Here is a 14817-nt window from a genome sequence, read left to right on the forward strand (position 1 = left end):
CGTCTATTTTACTTTTTTTTTAATCAAATATTATTAATTTTTTAATACGTAAATGACATATAATAATCAATTAGGAAATAACTTATTAGAAGTGGTATAACAAAATTAATATAAAAAATAGTTGTGAAAAAAATTTAGACAGACCTTATATAAGATGTCAAGTTAATTTAAAACTTCAATAGTTTGTTTATCATTTTTTAATTTATTTTATCCTTTTTATTAAATATTATTAATTTTTTTAATACTTAAATGACTTATAGTAATTGATTAGGGATGAAATAATAAAATTACGGTTGAAGCAACTGAAGCAGGCATGCCATAAATGTGTATTTTATTTGTTGTTAAATATTATTAATTTTAGTACTTAAATGACATATAATAATTAATTAGGGGTGATATAGTAAAATTACGGATTAATACTTAAATGATCTATAGTAATTAATTAGGGATGAAATTGAAGCAGATGAAGCAGACATGTCATAAATGCCTATTTTATATTTTTGTTAAATATTATTAATTTTTTAATACCTAAATGACATATAATAATTAATTAGGGATGATATGATAAAATCATAGAGTAAGCAAGCATGACAACCGCCTCATGCTTCTAAGCCTCTTCTTATATTTGTTAAATATTATTAATTTTTTTAATACCTAAATGACATATAATAATTAATTAGGGATGATATGATAAAATCACGGAGGAAGCAGGCATGACGACCGCCTCTTGCTTCCAAGCCTCTTCTATATATTGGAATATATATATTTTCTGAGTCATATATTTTCTTCTTTGACAACTCTTTATTAATCATTTTAGTACATTCGATATATCTTTAGTTTTACAATTAAAGGGTGTTTGAGAGTGCTTATAAGTTGGTCAAAACAACTTATAAGCATTTTTTTGCTTATATTGGTGTTTGACAAAATTTTAAGTTGTTTAAAATAAGTTGATTTTAGTTTTTTTTTTTAAGCTAAAATCAATAAGCAGCCTAATAGGTGTTTATTTTTTCAGAATTTTAAGTTGACTAACAAAATTATCATCTCGTCCCTTACAATTATGAGTTATTCCAGTTTTACCCTTGCCCTAATTCTCCTTTTCTTACCTTCAGCACACGTTCAATTCCGCACTTTCATTTCTCTGAGAAAAAACCAACGCTGCTCCTCAACACCACATACTTTGTTCTAGATTGTCTCTTAAATTGTTGCATTTCCTTCAAGATTAGTAACATATATATTTTGCTTAATGATAAACTCAACATATATATTAATATTATCTTGGAAGGTTAAACACAACAAGTTCAGTTTAATAAGAAAATGAAAGTGTCGTAAATTGCACCTTAATGATACGAAACAATCTTTTCAAAGAGTCTCATTTCAATCTCTTAAAAAAAAATATTTTTAGCGCACAAATTAGTCATTCATGATTTTTTTTAATATATATATTAATTTTAATTTTAATCATTTTAGCAATGAAAATTAATAATAATCAACTCTATATATTATTAACAACTATAAGGGTATTTCAATCATTTTAAAAAAAAAGTGCTTAAAAGTATTATTTACCAAACACATCAATAACGTTTTTTCAATTTCAGCACTTTTGTACAAACACCTAACTGTTTATTTTTAAAATAAGTTCAGCACTTTAATTTCTTAAATTTCTCGTCAAATAAATTAAAACTTAATAACATAAAAATTCAATATATATGATTTGTACCAATCATAAGTGGACTTATCATCAACTCAATAAAATATAATTCCCATATTCAGTTACCTGCCAATCAAAAACGTGATCGCTTCTACAGTGACAGTACTTTCACCTGACTCAATCATATCAACCGTAGATCTGAATCTTGTTTTTCCAATCTACGTCTCTTACAGTTCCTGTTGTTACTATAAATCAATTTACATGTAACTGTAACACGTCTGAAATTTCAAAATTTTCCAATTTTCCATTTTTTCGGAATATTCTTGGAATTATTGGTAAATCCACGGCAACGAATCTGCAAAAAATTCATATATATATATATATAAAATTCAATATTGTGTAGTACTCATTTGCTAAACGGAAGAGAAAGAAGAGAACAGTTTCCATGGTTTCACCAAGTAAGCATTACAAATCCCAAATAGCAATTCTTGAAAAAATTGGACTTTTTTTTTTTTAATTTTGGAAAGTTTTGGATTTATTTGTTGTATTTAATAAGCAACCCGCTGCATTAAAGCTTTTGTTTTGCGCGGGGATTTGTTGTATTTAGTATTGGAATGAAATCTAGTGGAGTGGATTTAGTTTTATATATGGTTTACCCTCAGCTAGTTGGGAATTAATGTGTATATGGTAGGAGTAAAATTTTAAATTTTTTCCTAAGATTGTCATTAGGGACGCGGTAGTGGTAAGGTCTGCGTACGCTCTATCCTCCCAAACCCCACTGGTGGGATGTGGGATTTCACTGGCTAGCCAGTTGTTGTTGTTCTAAGATTGTCATTTGGTTCTTGAAAAATTGTGTTTTCAGCTTAGATTTTGTATATCTACGACCCCTTTTATGTATATAGCTGCTGTATTAAGTGGAATCATTTGAAAGATTGTTTTTTTAATGGGTTTTAAGTTCTTCGTGGGGTCAAATCTTGGATTAATAAACTAATCCCTGTGTTCCAAAGTGCACTGAGTTAGTTAAGTTGGACCAAATTCAATATGTTGCTGCTATAAAAAGAAGGGCAGCCCGGTACTAAAGCTCCGCTATGTGTGGGGTCCAGGGAAGGACCGAACCAAACCACAAGGCTCTATTGTACATAGCCTTACCTTGCTTTTCTGCAAGAGGCTGTTTTCACGGCTTGAACCCGTGATCTCCTGGTCACATTGCTGTTATTAAGTTACTAATCAAATCATTTATTAATAGGTTAAGTAATGTACTGTAGTAATAGTTTTTTAGTAATTAAATTGTTTATTCTTTTTCGGGACTGCTTTGGACTGTTTTTTCTTGAGCTGGGGGATCTGTTGGAAACAACCTCTCTACCTCTGTGATAGAGGTAAGGTCTGAACACTCTACACTCTCCAAACCCCACTTTGTGGCTCTACAATGGGTATGTTGTTGTTGTACTGTGGCAATAGGTTGCAGAAATCTGCATTTGATACATATCTGCATAATTTACTTTGAGTAAATGGGAGGGTTGAAAAGTTCGTCAAGAGCTTATCTGTGAGCTTTGTCTGGTACTCTTGACAATTAAAATTCTTGTCCAAGCTTTTCCCAGATAAGCACGCATTATATGCAGCGTCTTTGCATTTATTTGATATCTAATTGACTTGTGATACCATAAAATTATCTATTATGGGGAGGAGGTGTACTGATAAAAGATACAAGAAAAGAAAGACATAAGTTAAAATTTGGTGTGTCTCATTAATACATGACAGGTTTACACCTTGAAATCGGTTGGTAACTCTTAAATATTTTACATGCTAAGTTGGGGTTACTGAATTCAGTTCTTGAATTACTTTGTAGGTCAATCTGGCCCCATAAAACCGCAGAGAGATGTTAGCAATCGCATTAGTACTAAATAGTTTTGTAGGGTCTCTGTTTCCCCATTAATACCATGTGATGTTAGGTGAATTTGTAGTCTCCTTTGTTTGCCAACCACAGAATCCCAAATGATATTAACTGGACTGGAAGCTTTTGTTTGTTCGTGCTTTTTGAATACTCCAAAGCACTGTATTGGAATCAGTCTATGTAGGTAAACATTGTATAAGCTTTGAACTCAGTCTGTCTAGGTAAACATTATACAAGCTTTGAAATCAGTCTAAGTAGACATTATATAAGTTTTGAACTTACTTCTCTTCTTTAAAGTGAATGTCATGGTGTGACATGACACAATTTCTAAAGGTAAACTTGGAGATGCGTGTTAGTTGAATTGAAATCAGTCTATGTAGGCAAACATTGTATAAGCTTTGAACTCAGTCGGTCTAGGTAAACATTATATAAGCTTTGAAATCAGTCTAAGTAAACATTATATAAGCTTTGAAATCAGTCTAAGTAAACATTATATAAGCTTTGAACTTACCGCTCTACTTTAAAGTGAATGTCATGGTGTGACATATCTTATCAAAAAAAAAAAAATGTCATGGTGTGACATGACACGATTTATAAAGGTAAACTTGGAGATGCATGTTAGTTAGTATTAATTGGTAAGAGAAGTAAGACTAGTTTTTGAATTTGGAAAATCCTGCTCAACTTTTTTGTGTATCATATTCAATGAGATGTGAAATGTTAAAACATTTTGTTTGCACTTATAGAATATAAACATGGATGTTGAGGATTCATATGTTGACCCCAACTAATTTAAAATTAATGCATTGGTGTTGTTGTAGATTATAGAATTTATATTTCGGATCAGCTCAAAAGAAGGAATTTTCTCTCCAAATCGAAAAAGGAGCACTGTTAGTTTTATTTAGTTAGAGTCGAAAGTACTGCCAGATATGTCAATTGCTTTAATGCAGTATTGTGCATCATATAATGATGGTGCATAATATAACGGGTTCAACTCATTCCAATTAGTCAACCAAATATCACGGAAGGCATATAAAGGATTAGCGTAGGCAACCCAACTAGCATGTGATTGAAGGTAATTGATTCATAGAATTAGTGAACCAAATAAGGGTCACCAAAAAATTCCTATTATAGGTAAATCTTATTTTTCATTATTGATTTCCAGAATAAGAATTAATGTAAATCTAGCACTTAGTCCAAAGTTTAGAAGGATACCCATTTCAAACTAGGCTATAAACATTGGGTTGAACTTGTTATGATATATTTGGCTAACCTGCACTGCAAGCACTATTCAGTTGTGCATTGGCTGAATAAATCGCTGACTGTACATTCTTCGCATATTTGTCATGCTGCTTGTTGCTAAAGAATGTGAATTTGACGTAGCTGTTGAGTAGTCCTAGTTTAGGACCTAGGCACAGTGGCTGTTGTGTTAGTACTACTGCTTGCTTAGTTTACAGAGTTTTCAATGTTTAAGATTGAAATGTAAGATGTTATAACTTTTCTCAAGTTACTATAAATTTGTTTATCAGAATTGATCAATTGCTGATGTCAAGTGCACGCATTCATGTATATATTGGTCTGTAACCATATATGCACCATCATGGTTATCAAAAACAACTTCTCTATCTCACCTCTAAGGTAGTGGTATGGACTGAGTACACTTACCCTCCCCAGACCCCACTTTGTGGGAATATACTGGGTATGTTGTTGTAACCATACATGCACCATCATATATACCATGCGGTCACGTGTGAAACCATTGACCGTAGATAGACAAGCATAGATAACGTTTATAATCGACTCTGTGCATGTACAGAATGTTTACCTCTTTCTCAATGTACTTTACAGGTGTGATCCCTTATATCTTTCTGTTACTTCTTGTTGGATGCTCGGCCAGACCTCTCTATCCACTACCTGGAAGAAGAAATGATAGGAATAAACAGCCTTTACAAACATTTCGAGCTTACAACATCGCACACCGAGGTTCAAATGGAGAAGTTCCTGAAGAAACTGCAGCAGCATACATGGTACGTCTGCAACAAAATCGTCTAAGTAGAAAATAGGAATTGGGTTTAGTATCCAATGAAATGGCTTCAGTTAAGGCCATATGTGGCCGGCCACATGGTTGATACTTAAATTGTTTATAGGGGGGAAGTCTTTTTGCTGTTTTGTAATATCACCTTTCTGCTTGCAATAACTGATGCTGTAATAGAAACAAACATGCTGTTTCTTTAGATAAACTGCAAAACATGCTCCTGAAACTCTAGTACTATGCAGAGAGCTATTGAAGAGGGTACAGATTTCATCGAAACAGATATTTTAGCATCTAAAGATGGCGCTCTTATATGCTTCCATGATGTCATCCTTGATGATACAACTGATATAGCAAATCACAAGGAGTTTGCTGATCGAAAGAGGACCTATGAAGTTCAAGGGGTCAACACTACTGGATATTTTCTGGGTATGGATGTTATTATTTCACTTGTGCTAACTTCTATTGTTTTCCTGTCAATAATAGATTATGTCGTTCTGTTGTCATTTAGTGTTAGATTTATTTTGCCCATGTGTATAAGCAAATGTAAATTTTATGTACTTCTAAGTGTTACACTATCTCCTTACTGATATAATATATATCATTACCTCATCTCTTAGTAATTTCTTGTACTAATATGCAGTTGATTTCACCCTTCAAGAATTGAAGCTTCTGCGCGTAAAGCAGAGATATCCTTTCAGAGATCAGCAATATAATGGTTAGTTTTCTAAATGTTCCTGTAAACACAAAACAAGATAAGGAAATTTATGCCATCTGAAATGTAACATGAGCCAAAAATGCTTCTTTTGATTAACTTTGCCCAACAATTAGACATGCATGCTTCTGCTATAATTCTATATGAGGGTACTTTTTTCAGAAAAACACATCTCATTGCCAATATTTCTCGGTGTCTTTATTTTTCAATTAACATGCAGGACAATTTTCTATTATTACTTTTGAGGAGTTCATCTCAATTGCTTTGGATGCTCATAGAGTTGTTGGAATATATCCAGAGATAAAAAATCCAGTCCTTATCAACCAACACGTGAGTTCATTCCTTTCTGCTACAATATAGGGGAAACTGATTTTTATTGCAGAGTATGTTTTGCTGGAAAATCTGTTGGTACCCTTATGTGTTTTTCTCAGTTTTAAAACTGATATCCTTATGAATACTTTCAGTTATCTTATACATTAACTGTTGGTTCCAACAGGTCAAATGGCCAGGTGGTAAGAAATTCGAGGACAAGTTTGTTGAGACACTAAAGAAGTATGGATACAAAGGTTCATATATGTCGAAGCAATGGTTAAAGCAGCCTGCATTCATTCAATCTTTTGCACCAACATCGTTAATTTATATATCAAATCAGACAGACTTGCCTAAGATCTTCCTCATTGATGACACGAATATGCCAACTCAAGACACCAATCAGGTTTTCACTCCCCCACACCTAGCTAGCACTGTATGTGACAGAAGAAATTGACCATCTTTATATGGAAAATGCTAAATTCCAAAAAGAAAAAAAGAAACTTTTACCCACAATTTAGACTCATATACAAAAAGGAAACCCAAACTTTTAGGACTTTATCAAAGTGTCAACTACATCTGCAGTCTATAGGCAGACTTGGTAAAGATTTGTAAAAAGCATGTAATATTAAGATTCTTGCGTAAAATTTTACAGGATTAACAACTACACTTTACAAGCTTGATAAAAATGAGAAACTGAGTCTTTGCTGATTAAGAAATGAACCTACATTCACATGTATAGGAATATAGTTTTGCTGGAAATATTCCCTAGAGAAATCTGTTTGTCAAACCGTTTTTGCTGTTGCTTAGAAAATTAGTGATCCTTTTTCACATTTCAGTCATACTGGGAGATCACGTCAGATGGTTATCTTGACTATATCAAGGAATATGTGGTGGGGATTGGGCCTTGGAAGGACACCATAGTTCCTTGTTCCAACAATTATCTGCAAACACCTTCTGATCTCGTCGCAAGAGCACATGCCCGTAATCTACAGGTATGTGATCAATCATTGTTTCTGGGATATCATCGACATGTGAAGTTATTGGTGATTTGATATTTCCCTCCACTGATCTCTGTTCCGCAGTTATTAATTTGATTGTGCATTAAGATTATATTACTTTTAATTGAAGGGAAAGAAAATGCCTATATTTCATATTTAGTGTTTTGAATTGGCATGCTATGTACTTTTTTTAACTTAATGAATTGCTGAGTTCATTCTGTTTTAAGTTTGCGGGGTGCTGGGTTGCCTCTAGTTGGTGAGTGTGTGCCTCTAAGTGCCAGGGTTGTCATTTTTACATCTAATTCTCAGAGAGGCTAGTGAGTCACTATGCATTAATGGGCGGTGTTTGGGTTTGCTGTTGCCTTCTATAATAGATCCCCTGCCATCTTTCTGCATTCCATTTTATGCACGCCTCTTCTTAAAATTGTCGACTCTCCATTAACAAGTGCCTTCTGAATTATTGAGTTTCCAAAGAAACTGAAACCTTCTATTATACCGATCTCATGGGTAGAAGTGGTCTTTCTTTTTCTCTTTTTTTGTGCAATTCATCTTAATTTCATACACATTCATCCTCTGAATTTCAATAACAAATCCAGGTTCATCCATACACTTTCCGGAATGAGAACAAATACCTACACTTCAACTTCAGTGAAGATCCATACAATGAGTATGACTACTGGATAAACAAGATAGGAGTTGATGGACTCTTCACAGACTTCACAGGTAGCCTTCACCAATATCAGGAATGGACCAAACCATTTGCATCTGGAGACAAAGAAGCAACAAGGCTTCTGCATAAGATTGAAGCGATGCTTTCCAAGTTCAAATACACCACCTGAGTTAAAATTGTATTTTTCATTGTCTGATCACGGCTATGCTATTTATTGGTCTGTATATATCATCGGTTTTCCAATTTATATTTACCCGAGTTAAAACAGATTTCAATATATTATAACTGGTGCAATAACACTCTTGAATCTCCAGGCTATTGTTTTATACAAGAAATTCCCACCTTGCGATGGGCATTTGCCAAGCTTCTTTACATATTGTGCTTCTTGGGTTTTAACATCTACCTTGAGCACTGTTTTACGAAAAAAGATGGCTAACTCACTATACTCTGGAGTTTGATCCTGGAAAAATAACAAAAAGCAACAATTAAAGCTGCACGCTATTGACTATTCAGCTAACTACTATGGATTCTGCACTTTATGTTAGTAAGGTATCCATGTACAATAAACCAGATCAATATCTAACAGGGTAGTTGTTAAGTTTAGCAAGAACACAGGCCCATTTTGCTTGCTTCTGCCCCATAATATGAACTAGTAGAACTGTTTCCTTTGGTCTGTCTTTGCACTGTCTTCTTGCTTGCTTAAGATCTTCTATTGTTCCTCTCAGTCCACACATAATAGATCACAGCAGAAAATACCCAAGCATTGAAGTGTTGCCTCTGGTAGCATGTAATACAAAGGATCTCCCTAGTAACCAATTTGTTTATGTATTCCAAGACCTAAGTTGCTCGGACTGTTCAAAAATGTCTACAGGTACGTGTCGGATCCTCCAAAAATAGTGTATTTTTGAAGGATCCGACACGGATACGGCAACATTTTTGAAGAGTTAGAGCAACTTGAATCAGTTCATCAATGGTTTTCACAGATATACAGATTGCTTTGCCATGCTGTGTATAACATTTTGTCATGATTTCCTCCATACTTTGATCTGCTTTTCTTATTTGAGCGAGTCCGGAAGTGACTTTGAAGAATTTTGACCAACAACTTTCATTCCAATGAAAGATCCTCAAGCAATTGCAAAAAATTTGGAGAAGCATAATACATAAACGCATTCTTTGACCTCACGTTAACATTTATATCCTCCAACTTTGTGCATGCACAAGTAACCACAAGCATCTTACCCTGCGTAGTTCTTTAAATCTCACTGTCTTAAATTTTGTCAAATAGTAGGATGTTAAAATTAAATAAAATTACTAAATATAAAAATAGACACTCCTTTTGAATCCGATCAAGAAGAAATTTAAGTAATTCATCCATTTCATGCTAAAAATAATTATTTTAGTTTATTGTCTACTTTATGAAATCGAGAAAATTATTATTGTATTTTCCACTTACACCCTTAATATTAACAATTATAATAAAGTTTTGACACAATATATAAACATACTTTTTAACTTGATCGAAAATCATATAGCCAGTTAAACTTAAATAAAGTTGAACAACTAAATACATATGTCCCATGTGATATCTTACACGGTAAGTTTTTATCTAACATAATATTTTACGTGTATTATAGCAAACATATATACCTACTTGTTTAAATTTAACGTGGACAAGTAATATAAAACGAGAGAGTATTTAAGGAGAGAGGGAGGGTAAAAAACGGCCGGTTCATCAATTACATCTTGCGCAAGAAACCGGTAACGAGCTCAAAAAAACCCACTGAGGGAGAAGACGAATCAATCGGGCGAAACAAACCAAAAACCAAAAATGCTGTTTGAATCGCCTCGGCTTACCAATGCTCTCAGAGAACCATTCGACGCCGATCAAGCTTACCTTCACCGCAAAACCATTCTACAAAATCTCAACTCTCGCAGGTACCAGTTAATCGCATCTTCAACTAATCAAATTTCACATCTGTTGATATAATTTTTATTTTTTTTTGGTGTGTTTTTTCAGTAGTGCAACTTCACTTGAAGAATCAGAACTTGCTCGAAAGATTGTCTATAAATGGGACCAAGGTAATATATTACTATTACTCCGAGTGAATTGGTGAAGTTGTTGTCGTGTGACCATGAGGTCACGGTTTCAAGCCCAAGGCTGTGTACAATAAATCATTGTGGTTAGGGCGGTCCCTTGACTCACCGTATTTTCAATGGAGTTTCCACAATTTTCAATTTTCGGTTGAATATACTTTAAGAATATTTGAGATAAATGGAAATATGTTTGAATTCAGTTAGTGGATTCATAGTGTGGTGGTTAATGAAGTGCGTTGAGAATCATGACTTCTCAGGTTCAAATTGTAGCAGAGATAAAAGACAATAGGTGATGTCCTTTCATGTGTCCTAACCTTGGTGGATAGAGGTATCAAGGTCCCTGTTGCTGGGCGGACCTCGTACTTGATACCTGTTGCTAGTGGTAGGTGGCAAGTATCCCATGGAAATAGTCGAGGTGCACAAAAGCTGGCCCAGACAGCACCACTAACATACCAAGTGTATTCCCTGAAAGTGGGGTGTGGGGAGGGTAGAGTGTACGATGTTTGTAGCTCTACCTGGGTGTGAGGTAGAGAGGTCGTTTCCGATAAACACCATAGTTATTTGAAAAAAGGAAAAAAAAGAGTAGTCAAGTTATGATGTTGTTGTTCCTTTAGAGGATTCATATAATCACCCCAACTAGTTTATTATTGAATGGAAATGTGTTGAAATCCTTTTATGCCCCATTTTTATTAGCACTGCTTAATGAAGTGTTTTATAATTGGTGCAGCTTCTCCTGAGTTGCGGCAAGCATATAAGCAGTTTATTAGCGCGGTGGTTGAGTTGATGAAGGGTGAGATAGTGTCAGAGGAGTTTAGGGAGGTGGCATTCAGTGTGTATAGGCTTTTCAGTGGGACAATGGTGGAGGGTGAGGAACACAGGCTTATTGCTGAGAAGAAGTAAACACACAATTTCTTGATATATTGCTTGAAGAAAATATTTTGCTCCTTGTTTTGTTTTTGGTTATTCATAGTTATGGTATTTACTAATCTTTAGAATAAATGAAGATCAGTTGGGGTTGGAGTAATGAACCATTTATGTCGTATTGATATGCTTTTAACGCGAGAAACAAAAGGAGACTGTTTGCTAGTAAAAGGAATAGGTGCATGGTGAACGACGCCTTAGCTTCTTAGCAGGGTCTTTTAGTCTCTTTTTTCATCCCCTTTCCCAAGTACGTGAATTTTGTAAGCTATGATAAAATATCATTCGGACTGCTTGCTCTATCATCTCTTATTGTAGTATTTTAATCCACTCGCAGTTGGTTTGTGTTCCTTTTGTTACTTTTTATTTGCAAACCTAATCACCAAAATAAAGGAGAAAAAGATAATTGCTAGTATCAGGGCGAAGGAGTTCTCGTGTTAGGTCCACTTATATAGGATTCCGCTGGGTTCAGAAGCACCGTGAACATTTAGTTTTTTTGCAGAAGGATCTAACTAGAATCTTCCATCTGATTTGACATTTTATCCCATTGATTGTTCCCTGTGTATTAGAGACATAAATCGTCCAAAGCTCAATCACATTATATTTCATTGAGTGCTTGATACAACAACATACCCAGTATCTTCCCACCAAGTGGGGTCTGGGAGGGTAAGTGTACGTAGTCCATACCACTACCTCAAATGTGAGATAGAGAGGCTGTTTCCGATAGACCCCCGGCTCAATCATTGAGTGCTTGATACCTTACAAAATATTCTCTATGTTGGACCTTTTTAATTGTTAGACAAAAAGATCAGCCACTGGTGGAATGTTCTTGATGGCCGTATTGATGTATTTCATACCCAGCAGTCAAAGTTTTTCAGTCTTTAATTGCTGAAATGTTTGTTATTTCTTGAAACCTCTTATCTTAACAAGTTGAAAAATTCATTCTAGAACTCAGCTTGCTTCTTATACTTTTCTCATCCTATTGCCAACTAAGGTAATTGTAAGTAAAGAATGTATGACTAACATTTGTTGTGCGCAAAGCGTTGATGTTCCTTATCAACATATTAATTTGCATTAAGTTGAAAAAGAATATAGGAATACTGATAGACATGCAAAATAAGTGGCGAATAGTTAAGACCCGAAGATCAGATACTAGGTTTATTTTTTTCTTTCCTTTGAATACTTTGTGAATGTCCGTATGCCGAGAAAGTTTCTTTGAACTGCTACTCTACTAAGTCAGTCTTTTTATTTTGAATGCAGGCTAGATTTGCAAAAACTTGTTGGCTATGCAGTTTCAGATTCATTACTATCAAGAATTGCCTCTTTAGCACAAAGATTGTATGAATTGCAGAATTATCACCCTGGAATTGAGACCGCCCCTTTACCAGAAATGTCTAATGGAACCACTGATGAAGTGGAGTTTGGATCGGACCTTGTGTTCAGACCGCCAGCTCGTTTCTTAATTGATGTTTCATTGGAAGATTCAGATTTTTCTGTTGAGCAGGATAGTGCAGCTTCTTCAAGTCACGAATCACAGTATGATCATGGCGCCTTCTCAAATTATAGAGAATCTGTATCTGGTGGAAAATTTGATTTAAGCTGGGTAAGAGATGCCTGTGATAAGATAGTTGGAGGAAGTACTTCACAGCTTCCTCGAGATGAACTGGCAATGGCCATATGCCGCGTACTTGATTCTGAGAAACCAGGGGATGAGGTAACAATATGTCACTCTCACTTCATAGTTCTGCTGGATGCTTTAACCACATCTTCTGGCACATCAGTTCAGTAAACATCTAATATGTTTTGATGATCTTTATTTTTTTTAATTCAGATAGCTGGCGATTTGCTTGACCTTGTTGGTGATGGTGCATTTGAAACAGTTCAGGATCTTATCATGGTAAAAATTTGAGCTGATCCTCTAATTGTTGTGGGTCGTCATTGGACATGTCATCAAATTGTTTAAATTTTATCATGTATTGCTGTAAAAAGCATATACGGTAGTCCAAGTCCGATGATATGTTTTAGGAATGGTTGGGAGATTATAAATGTGAATCTGGGCCTTAGTATTTATGAGTTGAGTTCTCCAGAATGCTAGATTTATGATAAATAGGAGCAGTAAGCTGTTAAGGTAGAAAATCGTTCATTTGCAATTTGGTGTTGTTTAGATTATAATATTTATTCATTTCTGCTTTTTTCTCCCCTGAAAATTTTTCCCCTTTTATCTCAGCACAGAAAGGAAATTGTTGATGCAATCCATCATGGACTAATTGAACTGAAAGCTGACAAGATGACTACAGGCGGGCAATTGCGTGCTCCTAGTTATGCCATCCAGGTAAGTAATAGATATACAATCATGATAATGTCATTCATGCAATGCCCCATTTGGCATTTGAATTTACTTTTTACTAGTCAAACAGGTAACTGTTCAAACTGAGTCTGAAAGGCAAATTGATAAACTTCGTCGCAAGGAAGAAAGGAAGCATAGACGTGGAACAAATAACGGGGTTGAGGGTGATTTGTCCACTGTGAGTTTTAGTTCTTTGCTTCATGCGAGTGAGAAGAAAAACATATTTGAGGACCTCATTGGTCATGGTGAAGGGCCAAACACCTTAGGTCCTACAGCCCTTCCTCAAGGAACTACCAGAAAGCACTACAAAGGATATGAAGAAGTCATTATCCCTCCAACATCAACTGCATCTATGATGCCTGGGGAGAGACTGGTATTTCCCTGTTCTGCCACTATGTTTTTTCTTTGTTTATTGCTGCTCTCCCAACTACTTACCTACTTTGGCTTAATAATGGACACTTGCTCTCTTTTCTGGTCCTCATTTTCATACACACACAAAAAGAAAAAACACTTTTGTTTGTAGTGACATGGTTGTGAAAATTAATCATCTGGAGGCGAAGTTTGGTTTGAATGATGCGTTGCTAGAGTTGGTTACAAAAACGGTTTGTATAGTAATTTTCAAACTGCTTTGGTTTTTCCTATGCCTTCAATACTTGATGCTAGTGGCACTTTGTCTTTTCTCATGTAAATGAAAATATACAGGAAGTAGATAAGATGATTAATTTCTTTCACATGTAGCTAGTTTACTAAGATACATATTGTTTGGGTTGTGTTTCTCATCCATTTCTTGCTGAGGGCTAATACTTATTAGAATTTCTGTAAATTCTTCAAAGAAAATACTTGATGCTTGAATTGTTATCTATCCGATGCTTTATCTCGGCACGGAAGACAGTCGAAAGCTTGTCATTTGCTAGAACAGTAGTGGCTTTTTGTGTTTAGTATTAAATCTTAACAAGAAAGGTAAAAGTCATTGGTAATGTGCTCTTTGATAGTAGTCTGGCTGGAATGGAGTTCTGCAACTCTTTAGGATTAGTATTGGCACAGCTTGTGTAATGTGGTTTTATGGAATAGCAAAGGATGTGCTATTTTCTCTTTCTAGATTCTCATAATTTCTATTTGTTCAGCATTACTTTGCACAAAAAGTGCAGAAAAGCTCTTAACATTCAATGACCTTTCAACTTTCCTTCTGTTTTCG

General features: G+C 34.8%; 2 protein-coding genes across 4 annotated transcripts in view; both read left to right on the forward strand.

Annotated features, from left to right (window-relative positions):
* The first annotated feature begins 1929 nt into the window (after nucleotides 1-1929).
* LOC107855440 (glycerophosphodiester phosphodiesterase GDPD6) lies at nucleotides 1930-8637 on the forward strand. Its single transcript, XM_016700459.2, has 8 exons — nucleotides 1930-2106; nucleotides 5385-5563; nucleotides 5814-5997; nucleotides 6212-6286; nucleotides 6504-6613; nucleotides 6780-6998; nucleotides 7432-7587; nucleotides 8190-8637. The coding sequence occupies exons 1-8, from the start codon at nucleotides 2094-2096 to the stop codon at nucleotides 8430-8432; spliced, it is 1179 nt and encodes a 392-aa protein (XP_016555945.2). The 5' UTR covers nucleotides 1930-2093; the 3' UTR covers nucleotides 8433-8637.
* Nucleotides 8638-9965: 1328 nt separating this feature from the next.
* Nucleotides 9966-14817, forward strand: part of LOC107855400 (DExH-box ATP-dependent RNA helicase DExH14) — a 44502-nt gene continuing 39650 nt past the window's right edge. The window contains exons 1-7 of one of the 3 annotated variants that reach the window (XM_016700402.2): nucleotides 9966-10198; nucleotides 10281-10342; nucleotides 11085-11253; nucleotides 12536-12989; nucleotides 13107-13172; nucleotides 13503-13607; nucleotides 13693-13995. In XM_016700402.2, the coding sequence (XP_016555888.2) occupies nucleotides 10092-10198; nucleotides 10281-10342; nucleotides 11085-11253; nucleotides 12536-12989; nucleotides 13107-13172; nucleotides 13503-13607; nucleotides 13693-13995 (1266 nt within the window). In that variant the 5' untranslated portion in view covers nucleotides 9966-10091. Of the gene's footprint in view, nucleotides 10199-10280; nucleotides 10343-11084; nucleotides 11254-12535; nucleotides 12990-13106; nucleotides 13173-13502; nucleotides 13608-13692; nucleotides 13996-14817 lie in introns of those variants that run through there. The other 2 variants (XM_047413871.1, XM_016700404.2) reach the window with 2 other exon arrangements.

The sequence above is a fragment of the Capsicum annuum genome, chromosome 6 (assembly GCF_002878395.1).
Source record: "Capsicum annuum cultivar UCD-10X-F1 chromosome 6, UCD10Xv1.1, whole genome shotgun sequence".
Classification (NCBI taxonomy): domain Eukaryota; kingdom Viridiplantae; phylum Streptophyta; class Magnoliopsida; order Solanales; family Solanaceae; genus Capsicum; species Capsicum annuum.